This window comes from Benincasa hispida, chromosome 9, assembly GCF_027475165.1.
Source record: "Benincasa hispida cultivar pf3 chromosome 9, pf3_genome.v1.1, whole genome shotgun sequence".
Lineage (NCBI taxonomy): Eukaryota > Viridiplantae > Streptophyta > Magnoliopsida > Cucurbitales > Cucurbitaceae > Benincasa > Benincasa hispida.
Genome location: NC_143486.1, coordinates 3,066,846 through 3,078,756, shown reverse-complemented (window position 1 = coordinate 3,078,756; position 11,911 = coordinate 3,066,846). Strand labels below are relative to the sequence as shown.

At 36.8% G+C, this 11,911-nt stretch overlaps 1 protein-coding gene across 1 annotated transcript; it reads right to left on the bottom strand.

Moving 5' to 3' along the window:
* Positions 1–6,942: 6,942 nt before the first annotated feature.
* Positions 6,943–9,106, bottom strand: LOC120084499 (uncharacterized). The gene has a single exon (XM_039040294.2). The coding sequence runs from the start codon at positions 8,767–8,769 to the stop codon at positions 7,102–7,104; it is 1,668 nt and encodes a 555-aa protein (XP_038896222.1). The 5' UTR covers positions 8,770–9,106; the 3' UTR covers positions 6,943–7,101.
* Between the last annotated feature and the right edge of the window lie 2,805 nt (positions 9,107–11,911).

Below are 11,911 nucleotides of genomic sequence, written 5' to 3'. Positions count from 1 at the left end.
CATCATTTAGCGTCGCGTCTTAATCGTTTACGTGCGCCCGAGGTAAGCAATCGCCTAGTGCTATTGCATAGCAATCGACGCATTGCTCAGCTGCCGCTCATTGGTAAACGATCGTGTAAGCGATCGCTCAGCACCATCGCATAGCTCTTCATCGCATCGTTTAGCTCCCGATTAAAGGTAAATAATCGTGTAAGTGATCGCTCAGTGCCATCGCATAGCTTCACCATATCGCTTAGCTCCCACCCGAAGCTACACGATCGTGCAGTGCCATCGCATAGTAATACAACGCATCGCTTAGCTCCCGAGGTAGACGATTGTCTAGCGCACAACACCTAAACGATTAACGCCTAAAGCTACATGATCGTTTCATTTTTCCTTTATATCGTCTAATGCATGAAGCTGAATAATCGTTTAGCTACTGAAGCTGAACAACGATATGAAAAGAGGTTGATTGTCTGGAATCTTCAACTCGACCCCTTCGCTTGTTTCTTCGAATTACAACTTAATTTCAAATCTAATGACTCCAAATAAATTACAGACTCTTGGAAAGACATTAAAGCTCATCAAACAAGAGCCAATTACAAATTTAAATGGGAAATCAAAGAGAAATTAAAGGCAAAAACACATAAAACTATATCATTACAACAGTTTCATATTTTCATACAAAACACCCACCAAACCAGAATTAATTCGAATTGAATGCTTATAAGATGCTCTGATACCAGTTATTGGATCTACACCAACACACAGTGGAAGAGAACAATATCCATAAGCACTCTAATTGATTAATTTTGACATAAAAGAAACATGCTAAAAACAGAGTATAATGGGTTTCATGAACATACCTTGGCCGAACCATTGAAATCTTCATTTTCCAGCTGTAAAATCCTCCAAATCCTTGTGTAGACCACCACAAGATCTTCCCTACTATCCCCTTGGTGCTCTAAATTGAGTTGTGGAACTCAAAATAAGCTGGAATAAAAGGGAATATGGAGAAAGCTCACTGAACTAACCCATTGAAGAACACTTTATTCATCCGAATTTTTCAACAAAAAAACAGTTGGTTTCTCATCCATTATTCACTTCACTCTTCATTATATTGCAGACTATCATGCAGAGAGATGTGCTACATGGGGTGCAACTCATGCTTGGAGTAAACCAAGAAAAGAGATGGTGACTTCCTTGTAAGCTAGTTGAAGATGAACATGAAAAACCCATTTTCAATTTTTGTGTAATTTTTCAATTTCAAAAATATATTTTGATTTTAAAATCATATTTTATTTCTAAAATAAAAATTTATTAATTTTAAAAATGTATTTCATATATTAATTTTCTAATAAAATTAATAAATAATTATTTAAACAATTTAAATAATTCTAATTAATTTAATATCCAATATTAAATTAATTTTTACACAAATTCATCTCCATACATTTAAATCATATTTAAATATATTTTCTCCAATTCCATTTGATTCTAATTTGATCGTTTCAAATTAACTTATCACGCTACTCTAGAGCTAATTCATTTCCGAGCTAGTAGGGGGACCTCATGGACCTATAGATCATGGACTCCAACGATTCGAGCTTAATCGGCTAAACTCATTAGACCGATCTAACCCCCATTCTTTAAATAATGGGTCACTCCACTAAAGCCCATAGTTGACCCATAGTTGAACTCCCCTCACTGTAAATATATTATGTCCACTCGATATAACCATGATTAGTAAGTTAACCCTTCACAGGTTGTTCGTAATAACGGCTGGGTCAAATATCTGTTTTACCCTCAAAATTACTTCGAGTTTCTTAAGTTCCCACTGATCCCCTAATGAATAATTATTTTGTGATCCAATCACAAAACTGAGTCCCTCTCAGGATCCCTTGTTCAAGCCCCAGAATCAACACTTAAGAGAACAACCTCTCTACTATCCCTAAAGCAGGTAGGAGTGAATTTCCTCTTGCACCCTATGTCCCTAGCTATCTATCCGATCTTACCCCTGAAATGATAGTCATATTGAGCCGGCGCTATTGAGCCAACCCTCACCTATGAAAATCTAAGGACAATTCCAGATAAACAAGAGTTCATAGTTAGCTTAGGATTAAGGTCAAATTACGTAGGTCATCGCTTTGAAATAGTCAACCTTAAATAGTAAATAGCGTTATAAAGTAAGAGTGACTCATTTCGTAGTCCGATCTTGTACAAACTCTTTTGCACAAGGACACCCTCACTCCTCATGTCCAACATGAACGAATTAGGATCACTTCGTTTATAGAACTTTACAACTCCTTGTAACTGAAGGAAATCGAAAGTGAGATTTCCATGAGTAGCGGAATAAGACTATTCCAAATTATAATCATGAATGAACATATATTTACAGTCGACTTTAATACAAACGTTTATACAATTCCTACAGAGAAATTATAGCATGAATAAACTCAAATGAACAAAGATCAAACTCTACGCACATATGAGGATGCGTCTCCACGTTCCGTTGCGCGACTCTGATTGAACAACAACAACCACGAACGCTCGATCTACACAATTGCAACATTGCAACGAATACAGCATGAACACTTCGTGCTTGACCTTAACAATCTCCTTGGTCATGATCTCCTCCGCAACACGTACGGCCTCCACGACACCACGAACGGCCTTCAGAACACCTCGACGGTGTTAAGTTGAATCTGACACCACCAACAAGGCTACCTTGATATTCTTGGTATGAGAATCCAGAGGGTGGGCTCTGTTTAGACTTGATATGAGGTAGACGAAGGAGGAAACAACGATCGCGTACACGACTGGGCAAGTGGGAGATGGCAGAGACCTATCGTATAGGTCGATGCCCAATCGTTTAGATAAGGCTAAGCGATCGTCTAGCAAAAGCTATGCGATCGTTTAACTCATCATTTAGCTCGGTCTGTCGCCTACAGACTCTACACGATCGTTTACTTTGGGCCAGCGATCGTCTAACAAAACTATGCGATCATATAGTAAATACTGCACGATCATTTAGCTTGCACCTGCACGATCGTTTAGCTCGCCCAATCGTCGTTTAGTAAATCCGAATTTACTTGACAACTTCGTAAGTTTCTTTTGCGTGGAGATAAAACTCAAAACTTTTTAATCGTTTGTAAAAACTTCTTTTCAAAATAGGAAAACCATTTCCCTTTTAAACTCACGACTACCATGATCCAATAACCACCCACTACTTTGTTTATTTAAAAGAAAATGAATTAATTATCCAATAATTAATATTATTATAAACATAAAAGACAACCAGCTTATTATACTATATTTATAACTTATAGTTTTAATATTTCATCTCATGAAACATATAAACCATAGTTCTTTTTCTATTCCATGGTACTTAATGTAAATCTCATTTACATCAATCCTCCACTAGATGTATCTTATACATCATACCGATTATATCATATATAATCAAAATACCTCTTATCAATTTGGACATTTGAAATCAATACCAAGAATTGATCCTCAACAGAATCCATTGAGCTACCAAGGGGACCTCATGGACCTGTAGCTCGAAGCTCCAATGGTACGTGAATAACTGACTAAACTCTTTAGTCACGGGATCTACCATCCGTTAATTGCCAGACACTCCACTAAAGACCGACAGCTGAACTCTCTTTACCACAGATATATTATGTGTCTATCTTAACCAATCAACAGTGCGACAATCTTTCACAAATCGCTCGTAAGTATAGCTAGGCTAATAACTGTTATGCCCTTGTAGTTACATCTGTCTCCTTAAGTACCACTGATTCCTCTAATGAACATAAGTCATAGTCCTACTATAACTAAGTCATCTCTTCCAAAGAGAAGCTTGGCCACTATGTTCAAGCCCCGAAATCAGCCCTTAAGGGAGCAATCTCTCTACTTATCCCTGCTTCGGGAAAAGAGTGAATTCCATATTGTGGATTGAGTTCCCAACTCCCAAATCAGACAAGTCTCCAAAAAGGTAGACATGTTGAGTTGGCAATCTGGCCACTCTCACCTATATTAATCAAAGGACTGCCCTCAAAGGCAGGAATTCCCAAAACACTCAGGATTGAGGTCGTGTCACCTATGGTCGTTTAGGTGAGATGTAAGTCTCTAGTATCAACGGCGTTATATACAGAGTCTAGTCATCTCGTGGTCCAGGTCTTATACAAACTCTTTGTATAGGACATCCCCGCTCCACGTCTCCACATGAATGGTCAGGATCTACCATCTGTAGTAGTTTACAACACTTGCAAACTTCTACAAAGCGGTCCGTATCTATAGTGTCACTAGGATCAGGTATCTCACCTTAATCCTTATACTACAGACCTATTTAGGTTATCACTTAAGGCATGATCCACTTGTATATTATCATATATACATGCTTAAGTTCACATAAGATAACCAAGGAGCTTTGTTTATTAGATATGAGTAAATGCCAGAATTAAATAACACTTATTTTATTCATTGAACAATGTGTATCTTTACAAAACAACGAGACTCCGGGAGAATTAGGACATCAATCCCAACAGTAACAACTACAGAGCAAGCAGTATCCAATAGTATTACCGGAATAAGGTACCCAACCTTATCCATGTACTATAGATCATTTTAACTATTTATTCGAACCTGATCCACCTTTATGTCTCCACATAAAGTTCAAGTACTCATCCAATAGTCAAGGGACTTTTTGGTTTATTAGATTTCTATTCAATCAATAAATCTATTCAATAGCACCTTTATTGAATTTTCAGAATAAGTTCCATTATTTACATACCACAAGTTTTAGGACATAAAACCCAACAATTACACCCATCCCCAATCAATTTTACCATTATTTCATGATCATTTTAAATGATGATATGCAAGATTAATACCCCATTACAAAGTTTCCGTAAATTATACCTTAATGTTATGTTGTCCCCTGTCGTTAATTATATTAGGTAAATGCTTCTCAACTAAATCCCATCAAATTCTTTGCTTTCCAACCATCATAGGTGAACATAGCCATTGAGACAAATTGTAACTCGAATGTCTGAAGTTATAGATTCAAATTATGGTTGTTTCTGTTCAAGTAAGATCGTTGGATTGTTTTTGCCAAAATTACATACAAATCCTTCTATTTTATGATATTTTGAGTTGCTTCAGGGACTTATCGATTTAAAAAAAAAAAAAAGATAATGATTAAGTGCAACATAGTTTACCAGCGATCCTTTTATACATAATAGGGAAAGAAAATTAAAAAAATAACTTACATATAACAAATCACATTTTTATTGGATGAAATTTGGGCTCGAGTTTTTTTTTTTTCCAAGGAAATTGGACTGTCTCCTGCAATTCCTCCATAATTTCCGCATCTCTTTGATTGGAAGGCACCCACTGTCACTCACAAGTGACATATCTTTTACGGCTTGCTTCTTCGATGATGAAGCCAATCTCCTAGGATTCTCAAAGAGTATCCTATGTCAATTCCACTTCCCATCTAATTGATTTTTATTCCACTTCTACTCCTCTTTCCACGCCCATGAATTTAATTAATTCATGGGACTATAATACTTATCAAACATTTGGTTAGGTTGGAGGTTTAAGTCCGTTCGAGTTATAGTTGAATAAAAAAAGATATCATTCATCTATCATTTTAAAGGTTGATAGTTTCGATTTCTTTGTCTACAATTATCGAGCTAAAAGAATGTTAAGGTCTCCAACATCCACGTGTTGAACGGAAAAAACACACATGGTTCATGTTATTTACAAGCTATTTTGACTTATTTCCAATAATTTTACTTTAAAAAATTACAAATGAACTCATACAACCAATAGAATCTCCCAACTTTTTATCTTTAGTTTTAAAGGTATTTTATATTTTTAAGCTCAACCTTATTATTTTTTTTGTCATGGAAGTATGATTCTCAACAATTCTATTTTTCAACTCAAATACAGTTATTTTATTTATAACATTTTCAACTATCTTTCGCCACATTTCAAATTATCATATTGTGATGTTTTGAACGGTAGTTAAAATTATTTATATTACTACTTTTAACTTGATTTGATTCGTGGGTTTTTTTTATTCTTTGATTATCGTCTATATTTACCTTTCTTAAATAGTCACAAGTATGTTTGAAATAGGAAGGTATATGTAGGAAATTCTTTTACATTTTTATTATAACTAATGTTTTTGGTAAATTTACAAGTTGGTGATTCCTTTTGGAGGGGAGGGAACTAGTGCTATGGTGTTGCTAGGGTGGCAAGTTGAAGTACATGTTGAATATTAGGGTCATTGTGGGAATAGAATTCCACAGCCTGGCTAGCTAGCTGTTCTATGTTGCTTTGTGGGTGGCCAACCTTACCTACATTTTACTATACACTTTTATATTCCGGTCTATTGGGCATAGAACTGATGTGATATAGAGTCCCCCAGAACATTAAATAACTATTAGTGATTAAAAAAAAAAAAAAAAACATCTTAGTACAAATAGAGAGATCAATGAAGATTTTAATTACATCGATAATGTGATAGAATCCTAGATAATGTGATAGAATCCTAGTATTTTGTTTCATGTGATTCAAATACTTCCAAATTGTTTATCAAATAACGAGTTAGGTGTGAAATCACAATCTCTCTCTTTCTACATGTCTAATAAATGCGTGTGACAACACGACCAATATTAATAATTAGAAAGAAAAAAAAAACCTTAAATTCAACTTAAAATTTATTTGTAGAAAAATTCCATGGAAGGATATCAATAATTCATAGCATGATTGCATCTCTTTCTCATTCCAAATTGCTTAAATTAATATAAGAGTTTTATTTAATACAACTATTATATCAATTGATATAGACTATGAAGATATTCAAATTATAGTATCGGTTTCATTTCTCACCAAGCAAATAATTAAAGAAAATAAAAAAACCAAAAAATCAAATTCATGTCCAAAATATTTCACGAAAGAAATAAAATTTTATGTTCCTAATTGTATTATCATGTCATAGTATTCTAAAAAGCTTAAAACAACAAACAAAAAAACAAAAGAATTTGAGATATTTTTTATTATTATTATTGGGAAAAAAAGTCTATATGGGCCGGGCCTTATCTTGATTTACTTTGGGCCTGGGCCTGATGTTCGGCCTAGGTTAGATCTCTTCCTCGCCGTCTTCTCTTTGATGGAATTCATCTTCTGCAACTTCAAATCGGCTCTGAATCTTGCAATGAACTTGTCGGCTTTACTGTTGACATCAGGGCTTGAACAGAAAATCGGAATTGTTGAGTCTTTCACGAGCTTTCTTTCGCCGGTCGCCGGTGGTCCATCGGCTTCACTCTCGTCCATTTCCGGCGAAATGGCTCTCGGTGTACTGCTATTGCTTCCTACACTGTCAAAGTCTCCATGCATTCTGAACGGCGGCGGTGGCGGCGGCGGAGGAGGAATCGGATGGTATGGCGACTCACCGCCAATGCGCGTATTGTACTCTTCGTCGTTTAAACTGCTCAGTCTGTCGAGCTCCATTGGAGGCTCGTGAGGCTTGAGCATCTGGTTTCGATCTTCGGTCTTTGGTTTAGGTTCTGAGGAGGCAGGCGGCTCTGGTGGAGGTGTGGACTGCACTTTTTTGCCTTTTCCTTTCTTGGATGAAAATAGATTTTGCAGCACTGATGGCGAGGGAAGCGGCGGAGGAGGCGGTGGTGATGATGGCGTTGAAGCGCGTTGGGAGGCAATGATAGCCTCGAAGCTTTCGATGCTTTTTTGTCTTTGTTTCTTCTTCCTCCTCCTCAGTGCGGACCAAATTTCTTTTGAAGCACCACCTCTCTTCTTCTCGTTTCTGTTGCTCTTCTGCTCCGATTCCCGATAGAACGATGGCGGCGAGAGTGGTGGAAGCTGAATACGTTGGAAATTTGCGACGTCCGAATCACCATTTTCGTTCTGTTGATCAATTTCTGTATCCGGTGTATGGCTATGGACCTTATGCGTTCTCTTTGGCCTTCGTTTTACCACTTTAGGAGGAGGAGTCGTATTAGCGGGAGGTGGAGGGGTTGGAGGAGGTGATGGAGGTCGCGGAGGAGAAACCCGTGGCGGCGGCGACCGCGGCCGCGGCGGAGAAGGTATCGCCGGTTGTGAATATACATCTTCACGAATCTCAGATCTGTCGAAACCAATACTTTTGGCATCAGAATCTAGGCGTTCAAGCTCCGGCCGAGTTTCACGACGGCGATGAAGTTGATCAGAGGACAAATACCGATGATTAGTCACATGAGTATCGTCGTAAAATCGCCACCGGTGATCTCCGGCATCAAAGGTAGACTCCTGCAGACGTAGATCCGGATACGAACTGCTACTCCTCATCCGATTGAGTGTGTAATGATTCGGCCGATGATCGGTATATCCATCCCATCGACGCGGAGTCGTAGGGTTTGACTTCATTGTTCGCCTCGATGAAACGCTCGGATCTTCAAAAGAGGCTCTACTATCATCCCCAGTGTTTCTACTAAGAAATCCACAAACAATGGCGAAGAGAACCAGAAGCAAATTGAGCGAATCCCAGCTCTTCTTGACCGATTGAGGCCGAATCAATTGAGAAGTGAACTGTACAAATTTGGGAATCACAATCAAGATGAAACAGAGAACTATTACTAACAAAACAATGAGAAAGGCGCTGGAGTTGAGGAGGAACGACGATGCACGGCTGAGGCGACGGCGGCGATTGTAGTCGAGTTCGTGTAGAGAGTTGGAGGATTGAAGCCAGAACGGCGGCGGCGCGTTGCCATCTTCCTCCATTTTCGCCGAGCTTTTCCTTCCTTTGTTTGTTTGTTTGTTTTTTTTTTCCCTCTTTCCCCACTAGCTTTGGCTTTAAGTTTGCTTTTGGTGTGTGCCGTATTATGAGATCGCTTTTGCATTCTTTTTTGCTTGCGTGTGGCTATTTATAACCAAAAGCTAGTTGTAAATGCTAGATGTCATGTGACCCACTTTCCATTCTCTAAAATCCCAACACTTTTTTGTGTTAAGCCAATTATAGGTGGATAAAACTAGGTTAAAAAATATATTTTTTTTATATGGGTAGATGTCTGAACCAGCTTATGTTCACATTTATTAATTTTACGATACAATCCGTTTGATATTATAGCATTTGGATGTTGAAGAAACTTGTAGAATATCTAATCCTATATAGGTAGGTGGTCACCATGGATTGAACTCATGACTTTTTAGATTTTTTTTTCTTTAGTAGTAATGATTTAGTTCATATATTTTACCATTTGTAACAATTTAGTCTCTATCATAAAAAATTTTCATTAAAATTCAATATCAAATTTTATTATGTAACGACTTAGTATTTATAGTATGTAAATGAATTTGATTCCTCTTTCCAAAAAAAAAAAAAAAGATTCCCAATCAGTTTATAAATTATGTTTCTAAGAAGTATCATTAAAATATACTAATGTTTTTAATGATAAGAATTAAATTGTTACAAATTGTAAAGTATGCAAACTCAATCGTTACTTATTAAAGTTTATGACTAAATTGACTAAACAATTATCAACTAAAGTTTGTGGGATAATTTATTACTTTCATGAAGTTCAGGAACTAAAAGTATTTTTTAATCAAATAATGTTAAACTATACCAAATAATAAACTTGAGAGAGTTTTATATAAAAAATAATAAGATGAAAATTGATGTAGCATTTAACCGTGTGTACAAATTGGAAAAAAAAAATTATGTGTCATCATTTTTAATATGATTTGTGTAAACTAACATACTCAAAATTTGATTTTAACAATATCTTATTACCCTTCCAACCTAGGAGATCGTGACCCTATTGGAGATCCTGTGGTTCGAGGGGATTGAGACTCGGTTAGGAATCTTGTTAGAAACCCTAAGAGGGGTAAGGATCGTGATACTACTTCAGTAGTACAGGAGACTACATTCGAAGGTGGCTCGAGTATCTCTCAAAAGAGTACCGATCCTTAGATGAATGAAAAAGTATTTAACAGGATTTCTCAGAGATTAACAACAAGTGTAGGATCCATACAAACAGATCCAGAGAAGAAATTCGGTATAGAAAGACTAAAAGCACTAGGTGCCACAACGTTTGAGAGATCAACGAATCTGATAGATGTTGAGGTTTGGCTTGAGAAATTTTTTGACGTGATGAGGTATCCCGAAGACCAAAAGGCCTTGGGAAGGCCTATAAAAGACTTGGGGAGAAAGGGCTACCAAAAACCCAAAAAATGATATGAAGAATTAATCTAGGATTAATAAGGAAAAACACAATGAATGGAATGATATAGGATCACGTAAGGATAATTCGGGATAAAGTAAAGTAGAATATAGTATATAACACTAAAACTGACTTTCGTTGTAGGAAACATGTATCTGAGTGTTAAACCCTGGTGGCAGCAAGAACCCAGAATAAGTGATACTACTTTCAACACCGACTCTAGGGAACATTGAAATAAATAATCCTTCCTTGGACATTGATTTTGGGCACATATTGTAAATCCAGGAGTAAACACACCAGGAGCCAGTAAAGAATCAGGATGTCCAAATTATGGAAAGAACCATAAGAATCCATGCTTGCTAGGAACATGCATATGTTTTGGGTGTGGTCGACAAGGCCAAATTAGGAAAAATTGCATATATTTTCAAAGGAAAATGAAAAAGAAACAAGAACAGGTTCTAAGAGAGAACCAATTACAACCAGCTGCACTTGTAAGCAGTAGAAACAAAAGAGTTATGTCAAAAGCGACGATTGGGAGAGATACAAAAAGAACTCACACTTTAGGAAGTTTCGGTCCGTCAATAGGCTTTGTTAGACATGCTGAAATCGACATCCCTCGTAGAATAGTCATTGAGTTTGACAGAAAATCTCCATGTGAAGTTTGTGTCGGAGATTCTTGAAAATATTGCCTCTTTTGTCAATAAGCAGGGTATGATCACGGAAACTGTCCTTGGAGGCAAGAGGATCCATCCAAAACGACTACTAAAGAGGTTGTCTTTAAAAGACTATCCATTAGAGATTAAGGAGAAGAAATTTCGTGAAAAGAAATAATTTCGAAAAAGATAAAGCAAACAATGTAAACCTATTGTAAATAAGAACTAGAGCTATAAATAACCTGTGAAGCTACCTTGTAAATAAACAACAAGGACTTTGTATAACTTATTGTTCAATAAGTGTGAATGAATGAGGTAGATTTATATTATTAACCAGTATTTAAATACCTTGTAGACAACCATGCTTAGAAACTGGAAAAATTGGAAACCACCGAACGTCAGTAGATCTAATGAGGAGGGTGAGGGAAAGTCTAGCCATCCACAAGATAGGGTTAGATAGGAAGAACAATTTTTAGATAAGTTCGTCCACTTACTATAGAAAATATTGGGAACCATACAACTGGCTCCGAAAAAGAAGTTTGGAATAGAACACTTAAGATCATTGAGAGCTACTGTGTTTGAAGGGACCACCGATCACGTTGATGTTGAAGTGTGGATCAATCAACTAGAAAAATGTTTCAGAGTAATGCGATGCCCCGAAGATCGAAAAGTAAATCTTGCAACTTTCCTGTCACAGAAAAAGGCGGAGGAATGGTGGAGAGTATTGAAAATAGAAGAAGGGAAAGAAGTGAACCCCCCCTTGAAGGAATTTCGAGAAGTTTTTTATGAGAAATTTTATCCTCAATCATTCTGTGATGTAAACCGAAATGAGTTCCCACAACTTGTCCAGGATAGTATGATAGTGGCAGAATACCAACTGAAATACACTAAACTCTCGAGGTATTCTTTAAACATCATTGGGGACGAAAGTGAACGGTGTGAGAGATTTAAAGCAAGACTAAGGAAAGAAATTAAGATTCTTGTGACAACTAGCGCTGTATGGGTTGAATTCTCAAATTTAGTGGAGGCGACCATGAGAGCAGAAAGAAA